Here is an 11,870-nt window from a genome sequence, read left to right as displayed (position 1 = left end):
GCTTAGGGCTTAAATCTCTATTGTAGACTGGGACTTATGCGCATGCATTAAATTGCATCAAGCGGGGAGCACACACTTTTGCATAAGTGCACAAGCATGCATAACGAATTTGATTGGTCCATTTCCTTGTGCATTTGCTTATAGACCAATCAAATTTGTTATGCATATGCTTATGCACTTATGCAAAAGTGTGTGCACAGTATATGCCGTATATGGGCCATCGCACACAAAATTGCATAGTTGCATATGCATAGCACAAGAACGTCTGGACCAATGAGCGCGTTATGTAAATCAATATGGCGACTCAATGTTCGATGTTCATTGGTTCAAACGGTTTTCATGCTATGCACATGCAGCTATGCAATTTTGTGTGCGATGGCCCTATAAAGCGGGAAGCACACACTCTTGCATAAAGGCATAATGCAGAAGCATAAGAAAACGAACCAATCAGAATATTCAATTTTATTGTGGAGAGAGAAATGAAAGACTCTGATTGGTTCGTGTTCTTATGCTTCTGCATTATGCCTTTATGCAAGTGTGTGCTTCCCGCTTTAGGGCCATCGCACACAAAATTGCATAGTTGCATATGCATAGCACAAGACCATCTGGACCAATGAACATGTTATGTAAATCAATATGACTACGTTTCCACCGAGGGTCAGAGTCGGGCTAGAGTCGGGTCAGAATCGGGTTGGGGTGAGCGATTTTGCGGTGGAAACACCAAACCCCAACCCGATTCTGACCCGGTTTGGTGTTTCCACCGCAAAAACGCTCACCCCAACCCGATTCTGACCCGACTCTAGCCCGACTTTGACCCTCGGTGGAAAAGTAGTCATTGTAAACATTGGCCTTTAAGGCGGTGTCACATGGAGCGTGATTTGCATAAGCGTAACCTGCGTATCGCCAATCACAGAGTCGTTCTGACAGAACTGTTTAAATAATTCCATCGAAATGGTTCTGTGATTGGCCGTAACCGTTAGGTTATGTTGGAATCGATAAAAATTGTCCAATCGCCGTTAAAAGTGAAGAGATAGTTGACTGCAATTGGTTAATTTTTACCGATCCCGAGGTAAGGTTAACGGTTACGGCCTTGCATGAACCAGCCTTTACGCTCCATGTGACGCCACCCTCACAATCAGCTGTTGAATGTCGCACGTGTTTTCTTTTATTTTGCCGAGTCAGCAAATCGCTTATCGTCGGATCGAGCTGAATTGAATAATGAAAGAGCGTGATTTACGGCTCGTTGGCTGAGCATGGCCAAGAAAAACGGTCTCGCGTGAAAGAGATAGAGAGAAAGAAGTTGGTCTCGCGGGATTTTTTTTTTTTTGACAGAAGATCGCCTCGGTAAAACGCGAGACTCGTTACACTGCTACAGGAATCCTCGACGTGGGCGGAACGATGATGAAGGGTACAATGTACAGTGACAAAAGTGCTTGAACGCCTGCAATATCCGGAATTATTAATAGATGAAACACATATGTTAGAACAAAGACGGAAGCATTTCGTAAGTAGATAAAATTAGAAGACGATGTAATATTTATGGACAACTCCGAACGTGTCTATTGCAAACAAAATGTTTGACTGTAGATTTTTTAAATATTTACGCTTTCATACAGTCATTTCTCACTGAACCTTTGAATAGTAATTTTTCAAATCTGTGCTCTATTTTACTTAATTCTTCCTTAGTGTTTTGTATCGATAAAATTATACGTTTTCTTTTTGTTGTGCATCTTTTTGCTGATTGTGTAAATTATATGTAGTGTGCGCTTTGCATTCGTGTCTATAATGCGAGAGTATCATTTTTAATGTATGCACACAAAAATACATATGCAATAGCAGATATGTAATTACAGGTTGTCTTGTAGCTTTATCCTATTAATTTCCATAGTATGTAATTTACATAATTAGATAAGATTCATGCAGAAACAATGTCTGATAAGATCCAGTTCGTTTATATGTAAATTCTTCAACATAAAAATATGGTAAAAACTATCTGATTAAAAAAGGTATATAAATTGTATTGAATAAATGTACGAAATTAAGAATATTTTAAATATTTGTGTGATGTTTGAAATGTTGAAATAAAACACTATTGGACGCAGCTTATTATTTTAAAAACATTTAAATTGAACCCCAGAAATATGGTATGAAGAGTTTGATTTAAATAATATTTGAGAGATTTTTTAATAAAATTTATTAACTTAGTGAAATCTTTTAATTTTTAATGTTTACATTTATTTATAATTTAGGACATTTTGTAATTATTAGCATATATTCTATAGAATTATTTATATATTCTTTACATACATTATTTACATACAACTGCAATATTTATTTTGTGTTTTTTTCTCAAAGAGATATCTGTACTTTGAAAGCTTAAATCTGTCAGCAGCCGACAATTCGTTATCTCTTATCAGTAAGTGCTGCAATGTCTACCATTGCGTAGAGGCACTCTAGTATACATCATCAATTGAATTGAAAACTCAAATTAACATCAACATTAAAACAATGGGTTTTTCTTCATTTGGTTCTCTCTAGTAATTTTGGCCACGGTTTTTTTATTCAGCTATTTATATAGAAACAGTTTGTATTTTTAAGATGTACAAATATCTTGATATTTTATTATCTACATTACATCCTGATGTTTAATAATTTTTATTATACGTTATATATTTGTATACATTATTATTGTTATTATATTAATCACAACTCAAGATAAATGCAGAGACTTACAATTAGATGTACCTTAGCATTTCATTAGAAAGAACTATGTATAATACAATTTTAATGTGAATTACACATTTTTTGCTTAATAGATTGGTGCTTTGTCCATGTCCAATCCTTTAAATATAGGAGATAGTACAAAACAATTCTTTAATGGATCGTTGTAGGAAATTTTTTAATAGAAGGTAAATTATACTCAATTCTTTATTGATTATTATTAGAGACATTATTGTTACAAATAAAGTATTGTTCAGTAAAATGGTGCTAATTATATTATTAAGAAAAGTGTGTCAGAGTAATTTTATTAACTAGATATTTGTCTTGGGTTACTCACACTTTTAAAAATTAATTATGTAATTTTAAAATAATGAAACTTTCTAGACAAACTGAACGTCCTATTGACGATTTAGAGACTGTGCTTGAAAGAAAAGAACGATGGCGGAGCATCTACATGATTTATTTTACTATGTTCTTGATGTCTCTTGGCTTCAGTATTATACTTACTGGGGTTTGGCCATACTTAGGCAAGGTATATAGCACAAGCGTACAATATATGTATTGATAAAGTTACAAAGATTATAATTATATGTGTATATATATTTTTTTAGTTGGATCCTACTGCAGGAAAAGTATTCATGGGTTACGTAGTGGCAGCCAATCCACTTGGACAAATGTTGTTTTCACCTCTAGTGGGTTGGTGGGGTAATAAAAGAGGGTCAGTAAGATTGCCACTTTTAGTAACTTCAGCATTGTTCATTATTGCATCAGCAGCTTACAGTGTTCTTGAGGTGATACCTGGCGATAAAAAAAATTACATGCTCACCGCCAGATTCTTCGTTGGTGTTAGTTCTGGTAGGTTTTCCCCCCCATTTTTATGTCGTATTAGTATTTGAAGATATTTCGCTTTTAAAATAATTTTTTGCAGCCAATATTGCTGTAGCAAGATCTTATCTATCTGCAGCTACAAAACTTTCAGAACGCACACAAGCAGTTTCTATGGTATCCCTGGCACAGGTAATTTTCTTTCGCTGTTTTTTTATATTAAAATGTGTAAATAATATATAAATAAATTATAATCTTTTTGCTACTGATTTTGAAATAATTTTACAATCTTTTACAAAAAATTTATCTTATTCAACAAACCAAGTAATTAAATTTGATTGAATACATGTGATAGCGAAACAATGTACTTTGTAGGTCCTAGGATTTGTGATAGGTCCTGGGCTGCAAGCTGCTGTAACACCTCTTGGAGACCATGGCGTAACATTTATGATGCTACCTTTAAACATGTACACAGCAGCTGGTTGGATTAACGTAATATTGGGAATTTTTAATTTCATCTTTTTATTGCCATGGAACTTTAAGGAACATAAAATTGCCATAAAAGAAGCTATGCATAATGAGGGTAAAACTACAGGTATGTAATAAATTTATATTATATTTATCTTTAAATTTGATTTAATTTAAAGCATTATAATATATGTATAATGATAATGAGTTAATTTTATTTCATTTTTGTATTAAATACTTTTTCTAAATATTTTTCATTATTTTATTGCCAATTCTTTGTCGGTTTTTGTACGTTTATGATAGAGTTGATTGCATTTGCAGAAAAAGAAGCATGGAAAGCTATTAAACCAGACTATTTAGCTTCGTGGACTTTAATTTGTGCATTCTTCGTTTTAGTTTTTAATTTTGTTCTTCTTGAGACGTAAGTGCATTGATTTTCTGTTTATAAGGATATTTATAATTGATAATCAAATGGATCATTTGACTAATGAGTCACTACAATAATTAAATGATATCAAACTTAAATCAACTAATTAAATCTACTAGAAAATAATGTTAAGACCATGGACTGAAATCTTGGTTTGTCAAGCAAAAATGTTTAACCGGTAAATAAATTTTTTATGCAGTCTTGGTACTTCTCTTACCATGGATCAATTTGCTTGGACTAAAAAGGAGGCACTATATTATATGGGAATACTAATGAGCTTTGGAGCTGTGATAGCCTGTATTACATTTATCACGATAGGACCACTTTGCAAGAGGTAATTATAAGAAATATCAATTTCTTCCAGACAAATAATCAATACTTTTATAGTAAGATATTATATTATTGCTTTGATGATATTTGTAACTGTAGATAAATAATATCTTTCACTCTCACGTATCAATGACAATATTTTGCAATCTTTCTTTATAGATTTGCAGAACGTAAAGTAATGCTATGGGGTGGATTCTTCTTTATGGTGATTGGACGAGTACTATGTATTCCATGGGGTCCGGAGCCACCTATAATTGCAGATTTTGGACGTAAGTATCTGCTCCGTAGATTTTACATTTGGCGTAATTTTACGTATTGTTTACGTATGTTGATAATGATAATTTTGTAACGAGTGTGCTTCAATATTTTGTAGCGTACAATAATATGACGGAAGATGCCAATGGAACGGAAATCGTAGGATGCCCCGTTACTCAGGAATGGTGCATATACACACCACAAATGACGATTGTTCAATTTATCATTGGTTACGCCTTTACATCCATAGGTTATCCTATAGGGGTTACTTTGATACAAACTATATTTAGCAAAATTCTCGGCCCGCGTCCGCAAGGCGTATGGATGGGTTTAATGACAGGTGCAGGTTGTGCGTCTCGCGTTTTAGGCCCGGTATTTGTAGGCTTCATTTATACACGCTTAGGGACATATCACACTTTCGGCATCACTGGCGTAATGCTACTTATTTCCATGTTGTGGTTACAATTTGTAAATAAGCGTTTGGTTGCGCCAGAGTTAAAGAAGAACAATGAAGCGTCAAACAGGCAAGGAAAGGATGTTGAAATTCCTTTAGTTCACTTAAAAGCTGATAATAATCAAGCATCGCGTGAAACTACATAGTTTAATGTAACATTAGAGCGCGATTGTGATAATGAACAGCTTGTAAGTTGGCAAAGAAAATTTACTTTTTCATGCAGTATGCAACTGGTGCAATAATTTGTACATAAAGATCGATGCAAATTAATCTATATATTTTTTACGAATGCAAACGAATTACTATTACATTCTTTAAATATACGGATACAAAGTTACTTTTGCTAAATATGATTAAGAATGAAATGGGTACGTGCCTTTCTCGGAATAGTTCAAAATATATAACAATAATCGTGATAATTGAGAAAACATTCATAGTCTTTCGCTCAAAAGCGCTCAAAACTTTCTAGTGGTATAATAATTTGTTGAAATTTTAGATTTTTTTATATAAATTCGAATTGACTTATTTTGTATTCATTATAATTATAATATGATATTAAATGTTCTTCCAGTATTTCTGTTTGAAGAGAAGTTACAACTCTCTTAAATGTTATACATTTATTATTAGTGCTATTGATATATTTTTTTAGGAAGAATAGTACATATGGATAAGTAACTCTTGTACAAATTGTGAGTTTTATATATTCAACTTCAGTTCTCTACAAGCACTTTTGTTAATTATAAAATGTCAGGAAATTGCACAAGAAGTAAATTTCTTTAATCTTCCATATTTTATGTATATTTTTTTATACACTTGTTGCTCTTTTATAAATTTTACAGTTGCGTCTATCATTGTTCAAAGATCAAATTAATGCTATGATTATGTATAAGAATTTAAGCAACGTACAAATTTATAATAGAATAGCTTATAGGAATGCCATTGTCTTTTCCAAACTGGGAGAGTAATATTATATACAAATGCGTTAGACGACAGCAAATATGCGATATAAAATTGGTTCATGTACTATATAAGATTATCCAAGACTTATTGACTAATTGATTCTTTTTTAAAGTACTTGTAATTAGTGCAATAACATTTTCGCTCAAGTTACATTTAGACGTTGGAATGTTTATTAGATTATTGTAACATTTGAGAATTGCATACTTTACGAGTTGCTTACATGCAACGTAAATGCAACATAAATCAATGCAAGAGTGTAAAAGGGTACAGTCTGCTTTTTATTTTCTTTTTCTATGTAGTTTGAAGAGCAAAGACTGACCTAATCTAAAATTTTATAAAATTGTTTTACATTTGATTAAGAAATGAATAGTTGATATTACACAAGTACATAGGTGCTGCTAATTACTTATATTTTTAGGACTTCCAAAAGACAATAATGTAAAAAATTGATAAAAATTTACATCGAACATTAGACAGTCATAATTAAATCTATTATATATCGTAATTGTGATGGATATCAAAAGGATTATAAAAAAACTCAAATTGGGGAATATAATATTATATAAATTTAATATAACAATTTTATAATTGACATTCTATTATATAAAGAACTGAATATTCAAAGTGCAATTAAATTCTAAATTATATAATGCAATAATGTATATTTTATAAATTGCAATATTGTATAATAAAAAATGTATAGGCAACACCAAACATTGGCTACGCTCAGCGGAAAAAGCTGCTTTGCTACTGTTGTAAAATTCGTGAATCTGATTGGTGTATTCTCTTAATCTTGAGTGAATTTAAGAGCATACGCCAATCAGATTCACGAATTTTACAGCAGTTGCAAAGCAGTTTTTTTCTGCTGAACGTAGCCATTTTTGTAAGGTAACATTCATTTGTTCCTGCATCTACTTTTTGACCACTCGAGATATGAAAAATTAATGCTTTACATTTTCGCTCAAATTCTTTTTGTTCGCAACCATTAGGAGCAAAGTCTGTGAATTGTCAAAAGATTTACGCAGATGAGGCAATAAAAGCGTCTGCATTCAGTGGACGATAGTTTTCACCACGCGATAAGTGGAAGGGAGCTAATAGTTGCTTTCCTTTTACATGAAAACTCAGATAAATCTCACTTGTGACGTTATAACTCAGTTGAATGCTTGTTCCTTTTGATTCTTGAAAAGTGAGATTCGACCAGATTTAACTGAGTTTTTGCACACGATCAAGACCGTGTGCTTTAGTTAAAAGACTCACATTAATGACGTCATATCTGAGTATAAAATAATAAAATGTATAAAATGAGTATAAAATACATAACTGAGTGACTCAGTATCACTTGAGTGTAAAAGGAAAGCAGCTAATATTTCTCAAGAAATAGTAAAGCCGCAAAAATGTCATTATTTCATTTGTGAAGATATGCAGAGTTGCCTATACAATATGTATGTATAATACGTAGATATATTTTTCTAGTTGTCTATAGCAAAAATATACTTAATTGAAAATATATGTGAAATTTAATTAATGAAAATAAAATTATTATAAAGTTGCAATAAGTAATTTCACTACTGTCATTTGTAGATACTAATTCCTTTCTGATTTAACGATAACGAAAATTGTTTGAATACGGCAAAGATAAGTCAAACTTGTCAAATATTAAATTTTTATTTTTATTGCAGTAGAAATTATTTGACTATCATTTCTTACATTTCTTCTTATATACTTGTGTAACGCGAATACAATAAAACCTTTAAACTCTAAAAAAAAGCTGTGGTCAAAAAATTGACACATTACATAAATACATAGATTCTCATAAATGCTGTGCTATCACTTACAAATGCTAATGATACGATACGAGTGCATGATTACTGTGGATTACAAAAATGATTAATACATGTCTCTGTTTAAGTTGAATTGTAGAAATGCGGATTATTCATATAAAGTAACCTTATAATTACAATTAATCTTTCTTCTTTGGTTTCTTAGGATTACGCGACCGCGATTTTGCTTTACAGAGCGGGCAAATTGGCGCATTCCTGTGAATTTGTTGATGGCACGAGAGGCAGGACTTCATAGGCGGCGGTTGTTGCCTGAAAAGCGAGCAGAAATATTCTCCTTATTACAGAAACGATAACAGGTAATGGCTTCAATTTTATATGAAGAATGTAATAAGGGGACGCGATATACCAGTGGTACCTGAATGTTGGAGCAGGCGGCCCTGGGGCTGGCGGCAATGGCCTGGGCTCTGGTTTGCTCGGTCCCTGAATCGGTTGCGGAGCTAAGAAAGGCGTGGAGCCACCCGGATGCCCGGGGTGGTGTAGCCCGAGCTGAGGCAACAAGTCGTCGCCCCGCACCTCTACCCTCCACTCCGCCTTTTGCATCGGACGTTCAAAGTAGCTATGAACAAACCGTCTACACAATAAAAGTTTGACTCAGCTCAGTCTGTGACGTCACTCTCCACTTATTGCCTGATACTAGACGCGGCGTCTCTCGCAGCTGATCCTCAACAGCCTCGCGGCAATCGCAAGATACTCACTCAGGGGAGATGAGGTCCGACTCGGTCTCGTACAACTCCGGTAACCTCTCCAGTCCCAAAAATTCCCTGCGCATACGGTCGATGTCGTGCTTCAGCGGCTGATAATCATTGTTGTGAATCAGCTTCGCGGTTTCCCTCGCCCTGTTACGCGCCTCTTCCGCCTGCTTGATCACAGATTCCATCTGACAAAAAGTAAGCTCTGTTATCAGCGACTCCGTGCCGTTTAAACGCACATGCTGTATTTTGTCTCGCTCGCAGAGACAAGAAGCAAGCAATGTAAATTCACCGCGTTGATGTCCGCGTGTATCTGGCGCAATTCCTCAACGTGTGCCATCTTCTCCTGCATCAGCAGGTCCATTTCTTGCTTGTACTCTAATAGACATTTCTCCTCCTGCTCGGTCTGCTCCACCTCCTGCATTATCCTCTGCTTCAGCTTCTCCAGCTGAAGGGTCTTCGATCTGCAGGAGTACAAAGGTGAGAGAAAAGAAGAGTGGCGGAGGCACTCCCCAAAAAAAAAAGATTAAGAATCGACGAGGGAAGGCCAATGTGAGCGAAGGAACGCGGAACACAGTGCGTTGTTTAAAATATATTCTTTTGTTCAAACGTTTCGACCCATACTCAGGTCTTCTTCAGTGCGATCTCATACAACTAAAATACAAAAAAAAACATTACAACAAATTAGTTAAGAAATTATTTTGAAAAACATTAAATACAGTCAAGTACGAATTGGTTGAACTCAAATGAAAATTGGAGTACCTGAAGAGAGTGCTATAGTGAGCGCGAAACGAAAATCGTGGAATCTACGCGATTGTTGCGATGAAATCAAGTCCTCTCTAAAGGAGAGACGTGTCGGAGGTGGGATTTCTCGCGCAACACACGAGAGGATGTCGCGTCCTCATACCTAATGTCTTTCAAAGCCTCCAGTTTCGCGAAAATCACCGCCGTCTCGGACGCTGACATGCCTGGGGGTTAATCTGGACGTTAATTAACGATCGCTGTCGCCACCCCGGGTTCTGCGGAATTTCAGCGGCGTCTCTCCCGACTCGGGTTCCACTACTGCATATTCGGGAGTCGGTGCGATCAGCGAGGGGACGCAGGGGGGGGTAAAACGCGTTTCACGAATCACGGGACCGGGAGTTACGCGCGGCCGAGCGACTCCGCGGACCGGGGAAAGCTTTTGTTACGGTAGCTTCGGCGAAGCTGCTTGACGGAGAAGCTGACGGAGGCCATCGAGCGGAGCGTCGCGCGAGAGCACAGCGGACTCGGTTCACCAATCACTTCTTTTTTCCCCTCTTTTCATTCATCTCCCCCGCGGAGAGATAGCGAACTTGAAATCCGCACGGCAAGATGAGCGCGACCGCGCCATCTGGGATGCCGCGGCTCGTAATTGTCGCGGCGGGCGCGCGTTTTCAATTCGACGTTTCAGGATTTTTTTTCTCTTCCCGCGCCTCGCAACGACCATGCGAGAAATGACTCTCGTCGAGAGATATCGCGACGATACTGAATCGACGTCAATTTGCCGGTGTCGACGGCGATTCGGCATTGTTTCGGCACTGATCGACGAGTCATTTCTCGCTGCACGGCACGGGTTGGGTTCGATTATGAATCATTGGCTACGTTCGGCAGAAAAAGCTGCTTCGCAACTGTTGTAAAACTCACGAGTCTAATTGGCGTATGCTCTTAAATTCACTCGAGATTAAGAGAACACACCAATCAGATTCACGAATTTTACAACAGCTGCAAGGCAGCCTTTTTCTGCTGAACGCAGTTTTTTTCCTTCTCGAGCAAATTCATCGGCGGTCAATTTAATTAACAAAAAATTGCAAAAACAATCGCATTTCTGGCTAAACAATTCGTCATCCCTAATCTAATCTTCTAAAGTAAAATGATAAAAAAAATTAATATCCTATCCATTAATAATTAACAAAATAATATCCTGCGGATACTAATACTTGAAGTAAGCCGCCGAGACAAGAAAGCCTGAATCTCAACTTACTCTTTATTTTTCTCTAATTCTTAGAAAGAGGCAAAAAGTAAATTGGAAAAGATCCAGGGTGAGTTAAACCGAGACTGGAGTTCAATCTGCGTCGCTGGACGGTGGACGCGATCGTTCGATCTCGCGTTCTGAATTGTCGCGAAGAATGCGTGCCGCGCGTTGCCTCAAGTTTAAGAATCGAACGGCCGCATTTAGCACAAACGTGAATAATGCACCATTGATCCCCATTTAACCCGGGAATAGAACGCGTGACGTACGTCACCTAGCTCTTCTTTCGACGTCCGCATCTCGAGCGAGATCTCTCGACGTCGCGTAGCTTCGAGTCGGGCGAAAATGGGGGACGTGCCTCAGCTGTCGAGAAAACCTTATTCTTGTTTGACGATTACCTCACTTAATTTTAATAACAAATATAAATTATCGATTAAAATATATACGCTGACTCTGCTCTCGATGGACAGAAAATTATACGCGTGCATTCTGCTCGAATTTACTCGCGCTTTTAGAAAAATCGCCGGCAAAAAGGGCTGTCTCAATTCGATATATCGTAAAATTTTATAAGCCTTATTGTTTAATCGATTAATTTGTTTTATGTTTCACATCTGTTTTTTTCTTTCCTCCGTTTTGCGTTTCTTTTATTTCTGTCAAATATTTTATCGACGACGGTAAACCGCTGCGAGATTCCACGAGGTGAAAGTAGATGTAGATGGCACTTCGCAGGCACAGATCGTCGAGAAAATTCTTCAATGGCTCGCAAAATCTCCGATTCTGATTGGTCCCGCGAAATCGGTCATTGGTCGGAGCATCGTCCCGATTCAGCGAACAGAGACACTAAGGCCGGTACTCAAGGGGTTTGTTTTCTGTTCCTGCACTGGTGAACTAGTGCAGTAAGCTATAAGAA

General features: G+C 36.5%; 2 protein-coding genes across 5 annotated transcripts; one reads left to right on the top strand and one right to left on the bottom strand.

Moving 5' to 3' along the window:
- The first annotated feature begins 1,049 nt into the window (after positions 1–1,049).
- On the top strand, positions 1,050–6,503 carry LOC105562364 (major facilitator superfamily domain-containing protein 8). Its single transcript, XM_012013153.1, has 10 exons — positions 1,050–1,504; positions 2,817–2,909; positions 3,106–3,253; positions 3,333–3,576; positions 3,650–3,738; positions 3,922–4,141; positions 4,336–4,435; positions 4,641–4,775; positions 4,931–5,040; positions 5,145–6,503. Exons 2-10 carry the CDS (start codon positions 2,878–2,880, stop codon positions 5,624–5,626), a joined length of 1,560 nt encoding a protein of 519 aa, XP_011868543.1. The 5' UTR covers positions 1,050–1,504; positions 2,817–2,877; the 3' UTR covers positions 5,627–6,503.
- Positions 6,504–8,086: 1,583 nt separating this feature from the next.
- On the bottom strand, positions 8,087–10,314 carry LOC105562363 (zinc finger C4H2 domain-containing protein). 4 transcript variants are annotated; one of them, XM_012013149.1, is made up of 5 exons: positions 9,878–10,314; positions 9,263–9,434; positions 8,977–9,158; positions 8,628–8,852; positions 8,087–8,530 (listed from the first exon to the last, which is right to left on the bottom strand). In XM_012013149.1, the coding sequence occupies exons 1-5, from the start codon at positions 9,934–9,936 to the stop codon at positions 8,401–8,403; spliced, it is 768 nt and encodes a 255-aa protein (XP_011868539.1). In that variant the 5' UTR covers positions 9,937–10,314; the 3' UTR covers positions 8,087–8,400. The 4 variants fall into 4 exon arrangements, with proteins under 4 accessions (XP_011868539.1, XP_011868541.1, XP_011868542.1 ...); XM_012013151.1 differs by having other exon boundaries at positions 8,628–8,837; XM_012013152.1 differs by having other exon boundaries at positions 8,637–8,837.
- Between the last annotated feature and the right edge of the window lie 1,556 nt (positions 10,315–11,870).

The sequence above is a fragment of the Vollenhovia emeryi genome, unplaced genomic scaffold, assembly GCF_000949405.1.
Source record: "Vollenhovia emeryi isolate VEMERY1.0 unplaced genomic scaffold, V.emery_V1.0 DF939190.1, whole genome shotgun sequence".
Taxonomy (NCBI): Eukaryota; Metazoa; Arthropoda; class Insecta; order Hymenoptera; family Formicidae; genus Vollenhovia; species Vollenhovia emeryi.
This window is presented reverse-complemented; position numbering and strand designations above follow the sequence as displayed.

Bases quoted from the DNA above. Each gene is read 5' to 3' on its own strand.
- LOC105562364 (XM_012013153.1), top strand. From the start codon at position 2,878: ATGGATCGTTGTAGGAAATTTTTTAATAGAAG. The intron at 4,142-4,335 runs GTATGTAATAAA...TTGCATTTGCAG, and splicing joins TAATGAGGGTAAAACTACAG to AAAAAGAAGCATGGAAAGCT. The intron at 5,041-5,144 runs GTAAGTATCTGC...AATATTTTGTAG, and splicing joins TATAATTGCAGATTTTGGAC to CGTACAATAATATGACGGAA.
- LOC105562363 (XM_012013149.1), bottom strand. From the start codon at position 9,936: ATGTCAGCGTCCGAGACGGCGGTGATTTTCGCGAAACTGGAGGCTTTG. The intron at 9,159-9,262 runs GTGAATTTACAT...ACTTTTTGTCAG, and splicing joins TACACGCGGACATCAACGCG to ATGGAATCTGTGATCAAGCA. The intron at 8,531-8,627 runs GTATATCGCGTC...CTCGCTTTTCAG, and splicing joins CCAACATTCAGGTACCACTG to GCAACAACCGCCGCCTATGA.